Source organism: Mustela putorius, unplaced genomic scaffold, assembly GCF_011764305.1.
Source record: "Mustela putorius furo isolate JIRA1106 unplaced genomic scaffold, ASM1176430v1.1 tig00537227_pilon_pilon_pilon, whole genome shotgun sequence".
Classification (NCBI taxonomy): Eukaryota; Metazoa; Chordata; class Mammalia; order Carnivora; family Mustelidae; genus Mustela; species Mustela putorius.
The window spans coordinates 3,852,598-3,875,170 of record NW_025422368.1 but is presented as its reverse complement, the minus strand read 5'-3'; the positions used below and the strand labels follow the sequence as shown (position 1 = coordinate 3,875,170).

The 22,573-nt window shown below is 48.3% G+C and overlaps 1 protein-coding gene across 3 annotated transcripts in view; it reads left to right on the top strand.

Moving 5' to 3' along the window:
* ACVR1B (activin A receptor type 1B) overlaps positions 1-21,770 on the top strand; it is a 35,980-nt gene extending 14,210 nt beyond the window's left edge. For 2 of the 3 annotated variants that reach the window (XM_045073434.1, XM_045073435.1), the window contains 8 exons: positions 3,580-3,819; positions 4,638-4,886; positions 8,074-8,304; positions 10,871-11,038; positions 12,267-12,423; positions 13,612-13,736; positions 16,871-17,001; positions 18,610-21,770. In XM_045073434.1, the coding sequence (XP_044929369.1) occupies positions 3,580-3,819; positions 4,638-4,886; positions 8,074-8,304; positions 10,871-11,038; positions 12,267-12,423; positions 13,612-13,736; positions 16,871-17,001; positions 18,610-18,735 (1,427 nt within the window). In that variant the 3' untranslated portion in view covers positions 18,736-21,770. The remainder of the gene's footprint in view (positions 1-3,579; positions 3,820-4,637; positions 4,887-8,073; positions 8,305-10,870; positions 11,039-12,266; positions 12,424-13,611; positions 13,737-16,870; positions 17,002-18,609) is intronic. The other variant, XM_045073436.1, reaches the window with a different exon arrangement.
* The last annotated feature ends 803 nt before the right edge of the window (positions 21,771-22,573 follow it).

The window sequence follows — 22,573 nt, the reverse complement described above, 5'->3', positions numbered from 1 at the left end:
AGAAATCATGGTTAGGTTGCTGATTAAGTGAACTAGTACATTTATAGTAAATTCAGATGTTTTTATAACTTTATTACTTATTTTGATAAATGAATATTAACAGAAGACTAGCCCTAATGTCTGTCTTTAAAGTTCAGGAGAGAGTATATAAAATTTAAAGCAGAACTTCCCAGTGTTGGATCAGTGATCCAAACAATGTGAATTTAAAAACAAACTGGATTCAGATTTCAGCTGGAGGATTTTAGAGGTCATTTAGTTCGTTGCCTTCTTTTTGATTAATCGTGAGGAAAATGAGGTTCAGAGAGGTTAAGTGACTTGCCCAGTGCCACACGGCTAGTTTCTGGAAGAGCTGAGGCTAGCATAGCAGTTTCTTGCTGCGCTTGCTGTGGTCTTACTGTAACTTGCCACTTCCTAATTAGTGGTTAAAGAGACATTGTATGTGTGCGTGCCTGAGTGTGTGTCTGTTTATGTTTGAGTCTTACATTTAGAGGAGAGAGTAAAGTTGATTGAGCACCTACTTGCTGAGCTCTTTTTAAAATGTATTATTTCGTATGGTTCTTGCATAGTCCTGTAAAGCGATTATTTTTTTTTTTTTAAAGATTTTATTTATTTCACACAGAGAGAGATCACAAGTAGGCAGAGAGGCAGGCAGAGAGAGAGGAGGAAGCAGGCTCCGCACTGAGCAGAGAGCCCGATGCGGGGCTCGATCCCAGGACCCTGGGATCATGACCTGAGCTGAAGGCAGAGGCTTCAACCCACTGAGCCACCCAGGCGCCCCTGTAAAGCGATTATTAACAGTCCCACTTTACAGATTATGAAACCGGGGTGCAGGAAGGCTACTAACTTGCGCAAGGTCGGGTGATTGGTGTTAGAGCTGGTATTTGAGCCTTGGGTCTTTCTGACGTACTCCTGCCATCATAACCCCACTGTAGCTCGCGTGTTAAGTAACTGAAGCCTTTTCAAGGGTGTGGGAGTGGTGATGGTTATCTTAAAGATATATCTGTTGCAGACTTCTCCCTCACTCTGTAAAATATATAGAGGTACCCAGATGTGTGCAGAAAGAGTCCTTCTCCGAACACTCATAGCACTTAGCGGATGTTTGGCTAATCTTCATACCATCTCTGTAAGATAAATGGTATTTTCTGGTTAGGCGGCTGAGGCCCAGATAGATTCAGGGACTTGCCTAATTCCTTATCACAAACCCACATGGCCCTGCTCCCAGTTCCGTTCTTCATCCCGTCTCACATAGATTTCACCACTTTTGTTCTTTCCTGTCTTACACCAAGATTGTTTAAGTACTTCCCAAAAATAATGAGCCACGTGTGGGTGTGTTCGTTCTCCAGAATGAATCACTGTGAAAGAGGCCATGAACCAACGAAGGGAGAATAAGTATCTGGAATCAGAGACTCTCGGCTCTCCTGTCTGCTAATTGACAGACTCTGAAGTGAGCTTTTTTGGTTTTTTTTTTTTTTTCCTTCTTAAAAGGCGGCTACAGGTCTGGCCTGTGTGTCCCGCTATGCTCAGAATAGCCCTCTTGGAGTTGTTCGTTTTCCCTTCTTGCTTCCCAAAATAGCCCCAGTGCTGTTCTCTTTGCTGGATGTCAGGGCACATGTACTGAGAGGTGTGTGCTCCATGGGGAACCCCTTTGTGCCTCCATGTCCTCCGTGACACAGAGGGGAGGGGCGTCAGCTTCCTTGGATGGCTGGTCAGGACTCCAGTGTGAGTAAAAGGTTTGGCTCGAGTATTAAGAAGGATGCAGAAGTAAATTTAAGTTAGCAAGAAGAATAAAAGAGGGAGCAAAAAGAGGTATTTGGGGGGAAATGAGGAGGTTTCTTTGTCTTTCTTGTGTCTAAAAAGGGTTGGAATCGAAGTTTAGGAAGAACTTATTTTTAAAAATTGCTTTTATGATTTGGATTCTAGTCTAAAGGGACCTGCTTTAAACTTCCTGCCCTTAAAATAGAACACTACCCTCACCCTTCAGCAGGTAACTGCGTGTTTTGGAATTTCTCCCAGAAGAAAGGGCTCTGATCAAAGGCCTTACGTGAAGCCCCGCAGCGGCCTCGTACCTGTCAGTGTGCGCTCCCCTTTGTTTCCAGGCGTGGGAATGGCCAGAGATTGCATCATTTATAGAGCTTGAGGAAGGGGGCTTGGGCACGGAGATATTTAGAATCTGTCTTTGGAACTGAAAAGCCGAGAGATGCCTTCCAGTGTCTTGCAGGAAGAGACAAAGATAGACTGTTTACAGCCTGAAGGGATTGGTCATAAACGTCTCTTCTCTAGGGGGCTTGGTTTGAATATATTCCCACTCGGTATCCAGATAGTAGTCAATGAGTGTCCAGTGTGGGACTTGGGTGGGCTGCCCCCTCCATTTCCCTATGGGCGAATGCTTCATTCAGCACCGAGTCCCAGCCTAAGTGTCCCAGCCGCGCTCCTGCCTGTTCCGAGAGGTCAGGGCTGGGTTAGGCTCATGGGAGACAGTGTTGGGGAGAACCAACTGCTGCTGTCTGTGCTATTCTTGTTAGATGGATAAATAAAGGATTTCAGATTCCAGGGCTGCTGAACTGGCTTTCAGAGGCGCCAAATTCATTTACAGTAATTTCCTGTCAATAGTGCACACTTATGTATAAAACACACCCAGCAGAACTCATTAGTCCCAGACATGATTGTACACACTGCCTATTTGGGGGGCACACGTGTGTGTGTGAGTGTGTGTGTGTAAAATATATTTACATATATTCATATATTTTATATATATGTATATATTTTACATACATATATAAGATTTTCAAGTGATATCCAGGGACCTTCCAGAGTAGGTTTAATTTTGAACACTTTTTATGCATCAGCTCGTTTGATCCTCCCAGTAACTCTTTGAGGTAAGCATTAATATTATCCTCGTTGGAGGTTATTCTTTTCACCCCTTGTGACAGGTGCACCTGCCATGGACCAAAGGGAGAAGAAGGATATTGGACTAGTGGGTGGGAAGCTTTTCACGAGAAGTGATGGTCAGGCTGAATCTTAAAGGATTTGTGAGAAGTAGCCAGGGAAAAAAGCACTGCAGCAAAAGAATGTGTGAGAGCATGCTGCATTCAGAAAACTGTAGGCCTGCCTGGTGCCGGAGAAAGGGGATGGAATGATGAGCCACCATCAAGTGAGGGAGCCTGTGTGGCTTTGGATGGAGGATGTAGGGTTGGGGCAGGAGGTGGTGTCATCTTCTCCAAGGGGTAGGTGCCTTCCTCTCTCCTCAGGGATCTATATTTAAAGGAAAACTTCATTCCCAGCTACAGAATAATGTATAATGAGTCTAAGACAGAGTTCAAGAGGTGGTTTCTCTGTTTCTCATGGGCATTAGATAGGGCACTTAGAAGAAAATGGTGGAGCTTGGAAGCTGGGTTTCTGAGCTGAATAAGCAGGTGAAAAGTTGTTGCTCCCATTGATGGTGTCATCTTTCGTGCCCTGTCTGTATAAAAGCTCCTTATTTGGGAACATCAGGTGTGCTAAAGGGTTATATGCTAAGTCTGGAAAAGGACCTAGGAGGAGATCTCCCCATTAATGTCAGCGTACTCCCCAATCTTGCAGCTCTGCAGTGTGCATGTACCAGCTGCCTCCAGGCCAACTACACGTGTGAGACAGATGGGGCCTGCATGGTTTCCATTTTCAACCTGGATGGCATGGAGCACCACGTGCGTACCTGCATCCCCAAAGTGGAGCTGGTCCCTGCCGGGAAGCCCTTCTACTGCCTGAGCTCTGAGGACCTCCGCAACACCCACTGCTGCTATACTGACTTCTGCAACAAGATTGACCTGCGGGTGCCCAGTGGTGAGTGGACAACCTTGTTGGACTATTGGCTCATCCTGGAGGCAGGGCACCCCTATCATCTCATCCTTTGCTCTTTCCCAATCCCTTTGTTTGGCCATAGGTGAAGGTACCTTTTAGATGTTCTCCAGGGTGACAAGGGGGTGGGATTCCTCCCCAGTCAGGTCTGTGGACAAGAGGTTGGGGGTAGGCAGATGGTCAGCGTAGTCCCAAAAGGGAAAGCCGCGTTTTGGCTGCTGGCTGAGCAGCTGTGGGCAGCTGGTGAGGAATGGGAGAGCCAGGCAGGGATCCCCACGGGAAGGTATGGAGACAACCCCTGAGCTCTGTGAAGGCGGCTGCGGGCCAAGAGTGATGGCAAGATGGAAAGAGAGACCTGAGCTGGAAAAGAAGGACAGCAGTCACGGCTGAGGAGTGTTATTAGCTGGCACTCCTTTGCAAGTGTACCATATAGAAGGCATTACTGGGAGAGCAGAAGAGGAGAGACTTAAAGCTGCAGGGCTTAAAGCAGCTGTTACGAGTGGAAGAGCAGAAGCTGGCCTCTGTCTGGGGCACTGAGGCAGGATAGTCCCATGAAATGCTGCGGATGAGAGAGTGGATTGTGAGTCGGACTGTTGGAAAGGGCTCCTCCATTCGAGAGGATTGCATCTGAGAGCACCGGGCAGACAGACAGCCGGGTAAGACCAGGGAGGTCAAGGGCACCTTGAACACAGGCAGAGGGAAAGGGCATTTTTCACGTGGAGGGAGGTGTTGGGGACAGATAAGGCCAGAGCTTTCCCCTTTTTTTACTGTGTTCTTTCCCTCTCCTCTCTTACTTGACCCAGGTCACCTCAAGGAGTCTGAGCACCCTTCCATGTGGGGCCCTGTGGAGCTGGTGGGCATTATTGCTGGCCCAGTGTTCCTCCTGTTTCTCATCATCATCATTGTTTTCCTTGTCATTAACTATCATCAGCGTGTCTATCACAACCGCCAGAGACTGGACATGGAAGATCCCTCATGCGAGATGTGTCTCTCCAAAGACAAGACGCTCCAGGATCTTGTCTACGATCTCTCCACATCAGGGTCTGGCTCAGGTACCAAGTCCTTCAGTGATTATGTCTGTGGTTGGTCTTCGTCACTGGTTCCCAGCGGGATAGACCATTTATGAAGAAGGCTGGGCCCTGTGCTTGTCTCTGCCAGCATGAAAGCATTTGGCTTCCTAATTCCCCTTCTTTTGGAGTCTGATATATAATAAGATAATGGGCCCACAGAAAAGCTTTCATTCCCTGGGATTCCAAAGGTCAACTGCAAAACTCGCCATTCCAGAAACCCCGCCTCTCTTCAAGTCTTATAACTGTGCATCTATTAAAATTCACCTGGTTCCAGCTGAGCAGTGGAGTGCTCAATGGAAGGGCCCCTTTGGAGAAACAGGAGTGTGCCGAGTTTCTGTGAGGTGGTGATAGCTAATCATTGATCTCTGAGCAACCACAAGGGGAGTTTAAGGACACTGAGTAAAGCTGAGAGCTGGGGTTTGGTGAATCATTGACTTGTACCAGTTGCCCAAGGGTTTTTTGGTGGGGGTTACGTAAAGGCAGCCTGGGCTGACAGCATGGGATCAGTACCATTTGTTTCCTGCAGGGCCTGTTGGTAACCAAGTCTTTCTTAGATGAGGAAATTGAACCTAACCCTGGACCTTGGTGGGAGCCCGGAACTCAGGATAAAGGGACTGGGGTTGCTCAGGTCTCAGGGCATAGCTCAGCTAGCTATTAGATGTGAAAGGAGTACCAAAGAGTGTTTTTATGAAGACAGTCATTTTAGTGATGGTGGTATTTTGTCCTTGTTAAAAAAAAAAATCATCTGCAAAGGACTCTATTGCCATTCTGGCTAAAACATACAGAATTATATTGTGAGAATTTTGTGTGTGTTTACGTATGTTTCCTTGCCGTGTGACAAAGACTATTGTTCCATAGGGAAATTATGCCATCAGTCATGGCCAGACATTCCTCCTTGAACACAAGGAATACTTTGAGCTGTGACATCTCCTGAATTTCAGTGGTTTTGCCTTTATTAAGCTCTGCAGTAGAGAGTGCCAAAATGATGGATATATTTAAAAGCTGCATATTTTTAGGAAGAGAGAAAATACATGTCTTGTTCTTTGCTGAAAGAGGTAGGGCAGTGGTTAGAACTGCCTGACTGACTCTGCGACTTAATTTGCTTTCACAGGAGGGTAGCTCAGGTTTTCTGAGTTCTTTTGGAGATCAGAACTAGCCAAAGCTAATGAAGGTCCACTGTCGTCACTTAGTCCTCTGGAGTAAAATGATAATATTAACGATTTCTCCTTGTTCAAGTCCCTTCTTAATTCCAAATATGCAAAGCTTTGAAGGTGTTGGCCTTTTAATACTGTGGTTTTTAAAGTGATAAGTGTTCATGTGGCTTTCAGTTCCCTTCAGCACGTATGTGTTGAAGGCCCTCTGGGTGACACAAGGTAAACAAAGATGACAAGGGCTGACCCAGGATCAGATAGAAGAGATGGGGATTGCTGGGAAAGGGTCTCATGGGGGAGGTGCCTTTAAAGGGGCCTTGAAGACGGAGTTGGATGTTTTATGAGAGGTAAGAGGACAGGGAACATTCCAGGCCAAGGAAAACCCCTTGAGCTAAAGGACAAAAGGGCACAGAAGCTCACCATGTGTTCAGGGGACAATACAGAGACAGGGATGCCCTGCCCACACTGGGGGGTGGGGACTGGCAGCACAGCATGGGTGGGCAGGACCTTGGGTGCTATTCTTTATCTTGTAAGGCAAGAGGCATCTCCCGGAAGTTTTCATGTGGCAAAGTAAACATTCATGTTTTCCGGTTGAAGGAATTCTGGCAGTGGTGTGGAGGGTGAATTCACTCATTCACCAGCCCCCCCCATTAGGGAGGGCAGGGTGAAGCAAGGCTGTGTGTGGGTGTGCAGGGCAGGAGGAGGAAGACAGGGGAGGTGGAAAGACCAGTTGGGGAGTCTTTTAAAGAAGGACCAGAACTGGGCTCAGGGGAATGGAGAGGAGGGGTCTGATGTGAGAGACATGTTGGTGGTTACAGAGTTGTAGTTAAAAGCATAAACTTCAGGGGGCACCTGGATAGCTCAGTGGGTTGAGCCTCTGCTTTCAGCTCAGGTCATGATCTCAGGGTCCTGGGATCAAGTCTAGCATCGGGCTCTCTGCTCAGCAGGGAGCCTGCTTCCCCCTCTCCCTCTGCCTGCCTCTCTGCTTACTTGACTTGTGATCTCTCCGTGTCAAATAAATAAAATCTTAGAAAAACAAAACAAAACCATAAACTTTGGGAGCAGGCAGTTCTAAACTTAAATCCCTTCTTTGCCACTTGCTGCCTGTATGAGTTCAAATGAGTTACTTAACTTTCCCTTTTGAGCCTTCGTTTTCTCATCTGTAAAATGGGGATAATAACACCATCTACCTTATAGGTGGTTGTGAGGAAATGAGATGATTTATCTAAAGCTTTATCATAGTTCCTGGTGCACAGTAAGCCTCCGGTAAATGGTATTCACATCCACAGGACTTAGGGATTAATAACATGTTTATTTGGTCTGGGAGAGGATGTGAGAGAGCTCCGAGTCAGTCCTAAGGGTAACTGTGATTGGATAGATAGGGAGACTACTGAAGGGGGCACATGAAGCAGTAAATGAGCCCTGCGAAAGACAGTAAAGTTACTCTTAGGATAAGCGTGGGTTGTCTCTTGTTGCATATCTGGAGCTTGACCTGTGAGCAGAGCTTTGGAGAGAGGTGGGAACCTTGCCTGCCTGACCAGTTGGGCTTTCATGGGCCACACAGCACCGCCCTCTAGTGGCTGTAGAGGGGAGCTGCCTGAGGCACCCCCAGTCCTCCAGCGCTCTTTCCTCTTCTCTGCCCTCTTTCCTCTTCAGTTAGCATAAAGCAGATATGGGTGGACTGGCCCACAAGAGGCCGACTGCAGAGTTGGTAAATCTGGTCACATGTGTGCAAATCTGTCTCCCATACTAACTGAAAAAAAAATTTGCTTAGATAAGGCGTAGCTAATCTCGTGCGTTTCTGTTTCTGTGTTCACTCACTACCAGTTGCTGCCTGGTTTAGCCCTCTGACTGCTCACCTAGCCATGGTGCAGGGGCAGCCACAGCTGTCCTTGGTCATTGGACGAGGGTGGATTGGAGGCATTGTGTGGTAATGGCCTTTCCAGTGTGGCAGTGAGAGTGGGAGTTGCAAAGTTCAGCGAATTTTCAATATCTGCCTTTCATTCTTTGGTCCACAGGGTTGCCCCTTTTTGTCCAGCGCACAGTGGCCCGAACCATCGTTTTGCAGGAGATTATTGGCAAGGGCCGGTTTGGGGAAGTGTGGCGTGGCCGCTGGAGGGGTGGTGATGTGGCTGTGAAGATTTTCTCTTCTCGTGAAGAACGGTCTTGGTTCCGGGAAGCAGAGATATACCAAACGGTCATGCTGCGCCACGAAAACATCCTTGGATTTATTGCTGCTGACAATAAAGGTAATGAGCCGGGTTTGGGTATGGGGGGATCCCAGAGCCAGCAGTAGCCCCAGAGGGTGGGGGTCACTGGGGAAGTTGAACAGCTATGGGACCGCCTTCAGAGTTACTCCCATAGAAAGAGAATCCGAATAAGCTGACAGTCCTTCCAACTTTTCTTCTATGAAAAGCTTACACCAAAACCCAGGCTCTTCAGCAAGCAAAGCTATTAAGCAGATAAACAAGATCAGCCCCTCCCCCTGCCTGCTTACTCTACATTCCTAACACCCCTTCCCCTCACCCCTAATGTAGTCCCGGCAGGGGCTCCAGTTAATTTACCTTGAAAATCACTAGAATGAAGAATTACAACCTCATCCCCTGCCAGGGCAGGAGAGCCCTGAAAAGTGTGTGGTCCATGTTCTGTGATGTAATTGGCAGTGACCACATGTGTAGTGGAGCGGGCAGCATAGCAGGGATGACCTGGCTTCCCACAGAGTGTCACCTCCTCATGGTCTTTAGGCTCCGCTTTTGGTCGGCTTGGACCTGGGGTCCCTTGGTTCCTCCTTCCTCTCCCTTCTCATTTTCATTTAATTTTGGAGTCTCTGTTGTGTGGCCAGGCATATCCTTGTTTTTGAGGGCTTCACTGACCAGCAGAGCGAGAGGTTAACGAATAGTTGATTCGAGGAATTCTAGGAAGCTAGACTCTCATAGCAATCTATTAGCTAATCGATTAATCGAAAGCCAATCAGTCTAAAGCTCTTCCATTGAGCAAAAATTGGGAGTGAGATGGGGGTCAGGGAGGTCCCACGTGAGCTTGATTGAGACCAGGGTGTCAGGAGTCCGTCAGGAAGAAGAATCAGTGGGAAGGGCACTGCAGACACACATGTAGAGGTGAGGAGTGTCTGGGACCCTGCAGGTCATGTGGGTGGAGAGGCTGCCACCACCAGACTGTGAAGGGCCTCCTAGAGAGCCTTACGGTTTATTCTGAGATAGTGGGGAGTACTTGGCATTTCAGTCATTAATTCACTAACAGCCATTGACCACTGTAGGGGAAGACCTCTGCCAGCTGCTTTGATCGTCACAGGGAGCAAATCGTGGGCCTTGTCCTTGCAGCTTCCAGAGAGAGGGGGAGGCAGGCATGTGGGCAGGTAGCGCACCTGAAGTCGGAAAGACCGGGAGGTGTTTGCTTGTGCATTTGAGAGAGTCGCCCTGACAGCTGTGACACAGGCTGCTCCCATGACATGGCAGTTTCTAGAAGTTAGTGTCTCCAAAGTCTGCAGAAGATGCTAACTATTTATTCTTCTTTCCTAAGACCACAGCAGACTGCCGATTCCTTGCATTGCTTGGGTGGGGGGGATTGTCATATGGCCCCAACTGCCCCTAAGTGGAAGAGGCTCGGACTCAAACATGGGGGAAGAAGGGGAAGAGAGCATGTTTATTCCCTCTGAGTAAATTGTGCTTTTTATTATTATTTTTTAACAGCAACATCTTTTGAGAGCACTTCAATTTTATATACAGGTTAAAGGCTCAGAAGATGTCTTCCCTTCTAACTTTGACTTACTGCCAGGGTCCTCCCAACTTCAGGGCTGGTTGGAGTGCCAGAGCAGGTTGTTGGGTGGGCTCCTTGTTCGTAATCAGAGAAGCCAGAATTGGTGCTGTTCCAAAAGCCACTCCCTGTATTGATTCTGGCAGCCTGTATGAATAGGGATCTGGCTGTAAAAACTCACATTAGGGCCAAGGGAGGAAGAAAAATCGGACTCCTTCGTTTTTGCCTTCTTAGCATGATATATATATATATATATATATATATATATATATATATATATATATTATGGTGTCCTGGAACTAGCACCGGCCTGGAATTTGGAGATCTCAATCCAATTTCCAATCTTCCTATTGACAGCAGCATAACCTAATTAGATTACCAGCTTTGGGTTTTTCTTTTTCTCCTTCCTCCTTCCTACTACACACTGCCTCTCATCCCCTACCCCATAGAAAAACGCGTGCTGTCCACCTTCCATTGCTCTTCTGGGGATAAGGTGACCTTTCTGCAATACTTGGAATTGTGCTCTTCATGCACTGAAAAGCATTTTTTTTTGTCTGGAATATAAGAACACACTAAGGAGCTCTTTGCTCTTCTCCCAGAGAGAAAGAGCTCATGGCCTGGAAGGAGCAGTGGCCTGAGAGGAAGCATTACGGATGAGCCAGCTGGGGGGCTGGGCTATGCTCACAGGCTCGTGGAGCACAGAGGAGGGTCTGCAAAGCCTTCCTTGTTGGCCACAGCGGGTGCAGCCAGTCACAGTCTAATGAGTAGATGAGTAGGTCGTGTTCAGACTCTGACAGCACCTGCCAGAAATAAGGGAGCCTGTCTAAGAAAGAACATCATTCTTCTGTCCTTCCTGGACCCCCACACTGGTGATCAAGTATAGATGAAACGGGTACAGAGGGGGAGGCTCAGGAGGTGTGGAGGCCACCATGAAATCAGGCGTCTAGTTGGGAGTTCATGCTGTTCACCTATTCTTTCTTTCCTGCCTTAACCGTTTTGCTGGTAGTTGTGCCTCTTCCAGAACTCCTCTGTGGTTCTCTGCAGATAATGGCACCTGGACACAGCTGTGGCTCGTCTCAGACTACCATGAGCATGGCTCCCTGTTTGATTATCTTAACCGATACACAGTGACCATTGAGGGGATGATTAAGCTGGCCTTGTCTGCAGCTAGTGGGCTAGCACACCTGCACATGGAGATTGTGGGCACCCAAGGTGAGTGGACCCCGCCAGAGCGCCAGGAAGTTGAGTAGACTTTGAAAGCCGGTACCATCCAGGTTTAGTTTCCAGAACGCCTTTTTCCTGAGGTGGTTGGAGGTGGGCCTCAAGAACTGTGGCCCAATCTAAGGGAGAGAGGTTTGAGTTTCCCTTGAGAACAAGAGGTGTCTCCAGTGGGGTCTTTCCACCTCTGTCTTTAGAATTTTCTCAGGGCTCTGGAACATAAAGTTTCCATTGTTTGTCAACGGCTGGCCTGGCATGATTGCTGAGTGGTGAGCTAGTGTTCTGTCATCCCCGAAGGCTTCACACACATGTAAAAGAATGGAGCCCAGAGGAGAAAGGGAGCTAGGGCAGAGGAACACAGTTCACTAAAGTCACGTCACACATTCGCTGTTGGGGACAGTTGGCTTACAGACACTGGGCTTTTTCTAATCTAGGAAGGTTCTCCTGGAGGAAACAGACCTCAAGCTTCCTTGTAGGTTGACTGTGACATCAGCTCTTTGGGGTATCATGGTTCCTTTTTTTTTTCTTTTAAAGATTTATTTATTTGACACCGAGAGAGAAATCGTAAGTAGGCAGAGAGACAAGCAGAGGGGGGGGGGGGGGAAGCAGGCTCCCTGTTGAGCAGAGAGCCCAATTTGGGGCCCAATCCCAGGACCCTGAGATCTTGACCTGAGCCAAAGGCAGAGGCTTAACACACTGAACCACCCGGGTGCCCCTGGGGGATCATGGTTCTCCTCCATATTGTGGGTGTGCTCCCTGATTTCTGGTTGACCAGGGCAATGGCTCTTGCTGGCCCTGACTGGAAACCAACCATTAACATGTGTGACAGTAGCAGGCCTTCTCTTCGCCTCTTTGACAGTGAGAGTCTAGCAAATACAGCAGTTCTTCTTGGAATTCCTTTGCAGTTCTATCCTGGAGTGTATCAGTTCAGGGAAAAGAATGGAGGAGACATGAGAATCACTAATGAGCATGTCCTTCTGAGCCTTCACTTACCCACATTAATGTGTTTCGTCCTCACATAGCTGTCAAGTAAGGATTGGGGTAGCCTCATGTTGTGGATGAGAAGACAGAGGTACAGATGGGTTAAGTCGCCTTTTAGGGTTACGGGGTTAGTGGAAGGCAAAGCCAGAAGTAGGACCCACATAGTCTGGCTGCGGAGTCTTAGGCTTTTAACATGTATGCTCTCTCTATATAAAGATCCATATTTTCTTTTCTCTGCCAGGGAAGCCTGGAATTGCTCACCGAGACTTAAAATCAAAGAACATCCTGGTGAAGAAAAATGGCATGTGTGCCATCGCAGACCTGGGCCTGGCTGTCCGCCATGATGCAGTCACGGACACCATCGACATTGCCCCGAATCAGAGGGTGGGGACCAAACGGTAGGAAGGCCTTGGGCCTCTGACTTTGCCCTGCCCTTGTACCGAGGCGCGCACGAGCGCCCATCTCCCTATCTGCAAAGGAGAAAGAGACATAGACATGGAGGTGTGGCTGAATCGAAGCCCCACCCCGTGCACTGGAAAGCTGTGCTGGTTGCATCCAACAGATGCGGGTGTCGTGAGCCTGGCTCTAAAGAACGAGACACATGTAGCTGTTCTTGGTGTTGGGCAGGGGAGGCAGCAGAACAAGAGAATCTGGAGAAAGATCTGAGAGGGGGCAGGCCACAGACTTGGCTGGGGCAGGGAGGAAGAATGTGTAGTCCCAAGGGTGCTTTGCTGACGCAGGGGTATGTCTGCTCTGGGGTCAGAGCAGGTTTGCCCACCCCGAGCAGAGGTGACTTAGGGTGGAGAGTTGGGGCACCTTTAGGATTATGGGTCTGCTTCCTGCTTCATACAGAAGTGAAGGAAGGAGTAAGGAATTATGATTGTAGATTGATTTCATGAGTTAGAAACGGAGTGTCTTGTAATGGGACAGAAGAGGAGATCTATTTATCTGCCAGATTTCAGTGAATTTCACTCAGGTGTGCTGCTGCTTTCCTCCCTCTTCACCTATATGAGTGCAGCTACCTAGGCCCCAAAGTGTGAGGCCTGAGGTGACCCCCCCATTGGCCTTCAGGTCGGGGGGATGCTAAGGGGTAGGGGGACTGGCTCGAGTAGTACTATTTAATCAAGGAAGAATTAGCAATCACCTAGAATTAATTTCATTTTTATCTGTAATTAGGTAAGATAACAAAAGATGTTCAGAGTGAAATTTAAACTCAACCCATCACTGTGGCTACATTTAATAAAGTCCAAGACCCCACAAGCCACCAGATATTATGGGTTGTTACTACCCTGTGATCCACAGAACAAATACTACTGTCAGGAAATCAGAACATGCAAAACATGCTTACATCTCGATGGTTAAAAAATAGAGGTACAAAAAGAGCGGCCTAGTATCACCCAGCTCTGGCTGAAGTTTCGAATCCAAAACATGGGAGTTTGCAGTAAAGAGAATTGATCACTTCCTGTTCCCCAAGGAACATTCTTGGGGTGATGCCTTTCTACATTCCGAGGGCCCCTGAATCACTACTTGGATTTAAACGAAGAAATCGTTTTCTTGGTGTGATTTTGCTTCCTTTGCTCTTGCAGATACATGGCCCCCGAAGTGCTCGATGAAACCATTAACATGAAGCACTTCGACTCCTTCAAATGTGCTGATATTTATGCCCTCGGGCTTGTGTATTGGGAGATTGCTCGGAGATGCAATTCTGGAGGTACCTTTCTTTTTTGCCTTCTCTTGCTCCCCCGTCCCAGTCCAGCTTGCCGGATCCACTGAGGGAGCTCACCTGAGGGAGCTGGTGTTTCTGTGACTCCTTTCTCTTTACAACCTATTGGGTGTCTAAAGCCAGAGCCCATCACACCTCGGGTCCTCATCAAAGATGAGGGAATCTTGGAGGTGATTGTACTAAAAGTGTGTCGACTCTGTTGCATAGTGCTTTTTACAAAATTGTATTTATTTTTAAAATTATTTTTATTTATTTGAGAGAGAGAGTGTGAGTGTGCTGATGGTTCAGGGGTTGGCAGAGGGAGAGAGAGAGACTCTCAAACAGGCTCCACGCACAGCCTGGAACTCGACTCAATCCCAGGACCCCGAGATCATGACCTAAACCAAGATCAAGAGTTGAATGAATGCTTAACCGACCATGCCATCCAGGTGCCCCTGTAGAATAGTGTTTTACATTGTGGTAACCATTCTGGAGGCTTATTTGGCTTGGTTTTTTGTTTGTTTCTTTTTTTTTTTTTTTTTTAAACACATTGTCCTTGTCCTCAGAGTTTGGGAAAGCCCCGGGCAGGAATAGCCCAGGACTAATGCAGGGCCTCCCTTTCCATGAGAGGCAGGGAGTATGTTCTGACACCAGCTCTCAGGCCATAGTACTGATCAGATAATGGTGGTAATTTCTGAATTTGGAACAGAAAGTTTATTAACATACAGGATTTTCTCAAAATGAGTTAGGTTTTTATTCTGTAATTGTTTCTTACACCTTTGGCATTTGCACTGCTCCCCCATACCAGAATCCAGTAAAAGGTAGTATCAGATCTAGCAGGAAACATTTTTTATCATTAGCTTAGTACATCAGTATTATACAGTGACTTCTAACTTTTCTGCCATGTGAACAAATTCAGGAACCACTAGAATCTTTCCCTCAGCCATTTGTCTCTGATGTAAAAGATTCCAGGTCAATGGAAATGAAATAAATAAAAATTAAGTGAACTTAAAAGAACTGTTAAGTCTTCCAGTGGAACGCTCTTCTGTTTTACTCACCTTTTCCATCTCTCATGTGTTTGGGAAGATTCACATTATGGAGCAGGCACCCAGGTATTATTCATGGAATTGCACATACAACATATTTAAAAATTTATTTTTAAAGCAAATTATACCCCCCAGCCCCCAACATGGGACTTGAACTCATGATCCTGACATTAAGAGTCCTGTGCTTGGGATGCCTGGGTGGCTTAGTTGGTTGAATGGCTGCTTTTGGCTTGGGTCATCATGCCCGCGTCCTGGGATGAGTCCCGCGTCGGGGTCCTTACTCGGCAGGGAGCCTGCTTCTCCTTCTGCCTCAGCCTGCCATTCTGCCTGCCTGTGCTCGCTCACTCTCTCTGACAAAAAAAAAATTATTACTATTATTTTTTAAAGAGTCGTGTGCTCTACTGACTAAGCCAGCCAGGCACCCCTGAAATGTGGATCATTATATACAGATAAGACAGATTTAAGAAAAATCTGGTCACACAGGTCTTAAACTGTGAATAAGTTAATTTTTTCCCCAGAAGTTGGGGCTGAGTATTCTAGTAATAATGATACTTACTACTCACTGTGTATGAACTCACTGAATCTGTCCTGCAGAACCTAAGAGGTGGGTACTATTATTTTCATAATTTTACAGATGAGAATGAGTCACAGCAAAATTAGGTAATTTGTCCAAAGTCACACTAATCAGCTAGGATTCAAACACTGGCAGACTGAGGCCAGAGCATAGTTTCTCAGCTACCCCTTAGATAATTACCAAGTCAGACTCTGTTTATAGATCTGCCCCACTAGCTCAGAACAGTAGAATTTTTCCTGGAAAAGGGCAGGGAAAGTTACCTTGGAATTTTTAAATTAGCTTTTTATTACAGAAAGTATTTCAGTTTGTAGCTCTAAAAGATAAGAACTTAAAAACATGACACTGTTATCATACTTTAAAAGTGAATAGTATTATCATTTAACCAGTCCAGGTTGAGATTTCCCCAGGTGTCTCCAGATTTTTTAAACAGTTTGTTCAAATTAGGGTTCAAATAATGTCCATCAGCTGCAGTTGGCTGACACACATCTTAAGTCTCTTATAATGTACAGGTCCCCCCTCTGCTTTTTTTTCCTTTGCAGTTTATTCCATTGCAGAATCTAGGTCATTTGCCTTGTAGTTTTCCTATCTAGATTTTGCCAGTTACCTTTTCCTGGCATTCACATGTTCTCTATTCCTGTGGATTTCCTGTGATAGTTACATCTAATGATGAGAATTACACACACACACACAGTATTTTCCCCCAAAGTTGTTCTGTTACCAGGCACATAATGCGGGTTCTGTCTTCTTTGTGATGTTAATAGCCATCAGTGATCATTGTCCAAATCCACATTCATTAGAGGTTGAAAAATGCCAATATTCTGATATTGTCAATCCTGAAATATTAGCTAGATTTTTTATTTAATTTCTTAAAACTTAAACAATAATTTTTTCTTAAGTAAACTCTACTCCACACATGAGGCTCAAACTCATAACTCTTGAGTCGCATACCCTCCTGACTAAGCCAGCCAGGCACCCCTGGATTTCTTCTTCTTCTTTTTTTTTTTTTTTTTAAAGATTTTATTTATTTATTTGACAGGGATCACAAGTAGGCAGAGAGGCAGGCAGAGAGAGAGGAAGGGAAGCAGGCTCCTTGCTGAACAGAGAGCCTGATGTGGGACTCGATCCCAGGACCCTGAGATCATGACCTGAGCCGAATAACCTCCCCCCCTTTTTTTTTAAATATCGTGAACTGGTGGATTAAAATCCATTGATGTGATTAATTTGTCCTACTTTTGCTTAAATGTTCTCATCTTTGGCCACAGGGGAGCTTTCCAAGTTTGTGCCTTTTGACACGACCTTAGTAGTCTTTGATAGTTCGCTAGTTATCGTTTGGAAAAGATACTCCTGGCTAATCTCGTGTATCTCTTATCCCCTTCCTGGAACCCACCCACCTCTCCAGGGAGCCCTGGCTCCTCTTAGCGGGAAGTGATATTTATAGATCACAGTGTAAGTGTTGTTGTAGATTTTAGAGTACTGGCCTCCTTCTGTTGATAACTCAGGTGGATATTTTTCTTTTCTCCCAGGAGTCCATGAAGAATATCAGCTGCCGTATTATGACTTAGTGCCCTCTGACCCTTCCATTGAGGAAATGCGAAAGGTCGTATGTGACCAGAAGCTCCGTCCCAACATCCCCAACTGGTGGCAGAGTTATGAGGTAGGAAGCTTCCCTGCCTCCTGTGGATTTTCCATCTGCCTGATTTTTCTACTTTAGAAAAAGGGTTTCCTAATTAAAAAAAAAAAAAAAAGAAAAGGGTTTCCCAACAAGGAGGCTGTGCCCAGAGGTAACCTCTGAGTGTGTCAGTTATGCACAACCATGTGCTGTCTTTTTTTTTTTTTAAGATTTTATTTATTTGACAGACAGATTACAAGTAGACAGAGAGGCAGGCAGAGAGAGAGGAAGGGAAGCAGGCTCCCTGCCAAGCAGAGAGCCCGACGTGGGGCTCGATCCCAGGACCCTGTGATCATGACCTGAGCTGAAGGCAGAGGCTTTAACCCACTGAGCCACCCAGGTGACCAACCATGTGCTGTCTTATACTAAGTCCTGAGGGGCCATGGTGCCTTGTCCTGGTCACTGTGGGTTCCCTTGCAGATCGACAGCCTAGAAGAAGAAAAATCTATGTCTTGGGGACCAAGCCAAGTGAGTTTGTCAACAAGAGACAGAAACAAAAACTGAGCGGGGAGCGTTAGACCTAGCTAGAAAAATGGCTCTGGAACCACAGGGGTGAGCTGAGCTCTGTGGAAGAGCCTAGAAGAGGCATCCAGGAAAGAAGCTTAGCCTGGATGTAGAAGAACAGCAGGACAGGACTTAGGGAGAAGGCATGTCTGTGAGGGAGGCGGCTTTTCTAAAAACTCAGGAGGGGAGGAGGGTGTGTAGGGTTGGAGTTTGGGTGAGGTGGCATCTGAAGTGGGGCGGGGACAGCATTTGGGGGGGAATTGAAATGAGAGCAAATTTATAATGCAGGTTCCTAATAAAATGGCATTTTGGGGTCTTAGAGTCTTCCCAGGAGCAGGGTTTGCGGAACCAAGTGCACGTGGGCCTCCTTGGCCCTCATGGCGCTGCTTTTAGGCATTCAAACCACTAGGGGGCATTGGTGCATTTAAGAACAAAATCATTCAGTTTACATTTGACGTGATGTCTTCCTGTTGCATAATAGAGCAGCATTTTCCAAAATGTTCCTTGGAGCCCTCAGGTCAGGGTTTCCGAGGATGAGGGTGAGGTTAAAAGAGCTGGTCTTTAACTGCCCCTGTTCCACACACCCTTCAATCAGTCTTTGAAATTTTGAAAACCACTGGCCTAGGGTAGCCACTGGGGACTTCTGTGGCCCTCAGAAACCAGAGCTTTCTGCCTCTGACAGGATTGCCTTCAGGGGCTCCGTTGCTGCTGCTCCTCACCCCCAGTCTGTGCCTGTGAGCCGGCAGACGTGCGCGTGCCCAGAGGTGCCCCTGTTGTGCCTGGCTCACGTGCTGCTTTAGAAAACCAGTTAGGACAGAATCATGCAGAGGGAGTCTCCAGCCCGACAGAAGTGATTTTTGGAGCCCTGGCTATTTCTGGGACCCCCATTCAGAGCACCCCAGTGATGGCTGGCCGAGGGCACTTGCAGGGCACATCGCCCCTCTCCAGGCACAGCATTCTCCTGGCCCCCGAGGAACAAGGGGAGGGAAGCTTGCCCCAGAGGTCCCAGGGCTCAGGAAGGTGGTTGGGAAGGCCTCCCCGGGGCAGGGGTGAGAGTCCGCCTGACGCCGTCTGGGTCTCCCTGTGCAGGCTCTACGGGTGATGGGGAAGATGATGCGGGAGTGCTGGTACGCCAATGGCGCGGCCCGCCTGACCGCTCTGCGCATTAAGAAGACCCTCTCACAGCTCAGCGTGCAGGAAGATGTGAAGATCTAAGCCTCTCCCTCCCCTGCACGCAGCCCTGGGCAGCGGGAACTACACACAGAGCTGCCACGTTGAGCGTACAATGGAGGCCTACCTCTCGTTTCTGCCCAGCCCTCTGCGGCCAGGAGTCCTGGCCCGAAAGAGGGACCGAGCCCGGGAGACTCCCTCACTCCCATGTTGGGTTTGAGACACAGACACCTTTTATATTTACCTCCTAATGGCATGGAGACTCTGAGAGCGAAGGGTGTGGAGAACTTGATGCCACAACTTGAGCTGGCTGTGGTGGGAAGTCCGCAACCCTGGTGCGCTGGCGGGTGGCCTGGACCGCCTGGACGAAGCCGAGTGTCGCCAGGGCACCAGTGCCGTGCAGCACTGAGGGTTTTCCTCCAGGGACCAACCCCAGCACTCCGAGGTGGCCCAGAGGCACCAAGAGGACAGCGCCCTCTCACAGGCAGCTCTGGGCCCCAGGCTCCCCTCCTCCCTCCTGAGGACATCTGGAGGGCCCCCCAGTGGAGACGGGATCTGCCGCCTGTCTGTCCAGCCATGTGTGTGTGCATGTGCCGAGGTGCGTCCCCTGTTGTGCCTGGTCCGTGCCACGCCCTTACACATATGTGTGTGTGTATGTGTGTGTCTGTAGGTGCGCACTTACCTGCTTGAGCTTTCTGTGCATGTGCAGGTCGGGGGTGTGGTTGTCATGCCGTCTCTGCGTGCTGGTGCCTCTGTTCGGTAGTGAGCAGCGTCTGGTTTCCCTGGTGCCCTTCCCAGAGGTCTTACTCCCAGCCCCTCCCCGCCCCAGGAACCCCATGCCGTGGTGGGGCTCCCTGCCCAGCAGGCTGCCCCACCCACCCCATGTCAACACCTCCACTTCAGACTGTGGAACCAAAGCTGGCCCAGTTGTTCATGTCAGGCGAGGCTTTTGGGTCCAAATGTGAGGCATGGGGGTGGGCAGGGAAAGAATCTTGGTGGAAGTGTCAGGCGGTGCAGTTAGTGGCAGCCGTGGGAAATGAGCCAGCCCAAGGGCATGGTCCTCAGCAGCAGCAGGAAGGGCCAAGGGATTTGAAGCCCAGATCCTGGGACTCAGATTGGAATGTCACATCTGTCTTTCATATCCCAGATTCTGGAAACAGCAGTGTATATTTTTGGTGGTGATGGGTTTAGGGTGGGGAAGGGAGAGGGGGGCAAGGAGTGGGGAGGGAGTCCGGGGTGGGAGGGAGGCATCTGCATGGGTCTTTTACTGGATTATCTGATTACGGTGGAGGGAAGATGTGAGACCTGCACCCACTTCAGGGGCCCTGTGAAAGGAAACAGCCCGAGCCAAATCTGTTCTTTTAACCTGAGTATAGTATTTAATGACGTCTAGAAGCACGGTTGTGGGTGGTGATTTGCTCAGCATATCTTAGGTATATAATAACTTTGAAGCCATAACTTTTAAACTGGAGTGATTTGGGTTGTTTCTTTTTTCCTTCCTCCTTTCTCTCCTCTCTTTCCTTTCTTTCTTTTACTTTCTTAATTTTATTGGAAGGGTCTGAATTTTAACTTTTTTTAATATTATTGTTTATAAAAGGAAAACCATCTCTATGTGATGATTACCTCTCAATCTCTTTGTTTTTAAAGAAATTCCTACGAAACACAAAAAAAAAAAACCACAAAAAAAAAAAAATCTTCAATGAAACGCACACAGCTCAATCACACTGGAAATGTTTGTCCTTGCACCTGAGCCTGTTCCCACTGAGCAGCGAGAGTTCCTCCCTCTTTGCCCTGGAGGTCAGTCTGTCTTGCACTGTGCCCCCCTCCCCAGCCCCCAGTTCTGTGAGGGGTTTCTGCATCAGGGCCCTAGCCTTCTGTGCGTTGTTCAGCTGGTTACACCTTTTCCTCCAGCATTTATTCACCAGATGTTTGCCAAGTGCCTGTGCTGGGCACTTGGAATACTATACATGAGCAAGACAGGCGTGGGCCCCCTCTTGGAACACTGAAGAAGGGGCTGACCCCAGTTAGTGGGTGCCTGGTTCAAGAGCAGATGTTTGTATAGTTGGTTCTGAGAGTCTTTTGAACCTGGAATGATTGCTCGCAGAGAAGATCACTGAGGAGCAGGGTGCCGCCCCACCCCAAAGAGCCCGGTGGTGGACAGTGAGACCCTAAATCACTGCATTCATTCTAAGCCCCCCCTCCTGCCCCCAGGGGAGGCACATGATGTATGCAGCCTGAGAGCGGGGCCCTCCTCCAGCCCAGTGATTCTGCCAAAGCTTGTGGAGGAGGGGCACGCCTCTCCCTGCTTACATGGGTCTCCCAAATGCTCCTGGTCTTCCTATTTATTTTCCCCATGTGTTGCTTCTTTCCTTGCATTAAAGGAGATCTTTGCCTCACCCTTTGGGCCAATTTACTGGCTACTGACTGATTTCCCTTGAATACCAATTGTGTCATTAGGGGGACCTTCTTTCCCCACTCCTGTTGATCCCTATGCCCCCCCCCATCCCCTGCCTGTCTGCCCTACAGCAGAACCTGGCAGGGTAGAGGCGGTGATGGAACTTAGACTCCCGTGCCCCAGTCACAACCAGCCTCTGGGATCTGCCAACACTCCTCAACCTAGGGCCTCCCAAGCCACTGGCCTGTTCCCCGGGAGGCTCTTCTGGCCTCACTGCACCTTGGGGAAGACTCAGCAGTCTTTGGGGAAGTTCCCTCTTCCCCACTGCTCTTAACACCAGGAGTTAGGAGTTGGAGAGCTGGGGAGACACTGAGGCCTAAAGCCGTGGTTTTTGGCCCCTGGGGCTAACCCTGATCCATAGGGCTACCTGCACCTCTGGATTCTGGATTCACAGACCAAGTCCAAGCCCGTTCTCACGTCGCCATCAAGGCCCCCGAACGGCATTCTCGGTACTTCTGTTTGTTTTTGTACATTTTATTAGAAAGGACTGTAAAATAGCCACTTAGACACTTTACCTCTTCAGTATGCAAATGTAAATAAGTTGTAATATAGGAAATCTTTTGTTTTAATATAAGAATGAGCCTGTCCAATTTCTGCTGTACATTATTAAAGTTTTATTCACAGAGCTTTCCTGGTGCCCGCTGTCTTCTGTGTGTGTAGCTCGACTGCCCAGCTCTGGTCGGGGGCGAGGGCAGGAGGCAGACACTGTGAGGAGGTGGTGCTACCCTCCCACATGCACCAGTCACAGCCGGTCACGGTCACGGGGTCAGAAGAGGAGCTGGCCTGAACACAGCCCTCTTCCCTCTCTGACACACGGCAGGCAGCCTGGCCTAGCCTGGACGAGGGAGGGGGAGCAAACCACTCATCTTTTCTCAGTCTTCGTCTGTAGCTGCTTTTGCCTTTCAGCCTATTCATCTATACAAAAGAGGGTCTTGATCCCAGTGCGTCACCAACCACGTAGCCTTGAAGGCAGCCGAAGAGCTCTGCTGGGTTTGTGCTTTCCCCCTTGTCAATTAGAGAATAAATGTGAATTGGGGGCACGTAGGTGACCTAGAGATGGGAATCTTCAGTGGCTGCTTGGCTTTTTAGCATGTGGGTGGCAGTGAATGCCTTTCTTTAGGCCACGGGAACCCAAGATATCAAGTCCTCGGGGTCATGGAAGCTCAAGTGTATCTGGGACCCTAGAGGTCGCCTGGTGCATTGGTGTCAGGCACTGGGCTCCCCTGCAGCCCCCTGCCACTTACTGGGAGGCCCACGCCTTTCTCTGTAGGCCATCTGCTCAGTAGCAAGCCCCTCGTCATGGGGAGCCAGGCAGCCTCCACGTGTCTTCTCCAAGGGCGGGCGAGAGCAGTTACTCTCTCGTCCTGGGAGGTCCCTTCCATTACCATCAGTTAGTGTTGTTGATTAACATTGACAGTCAGTGCTAAG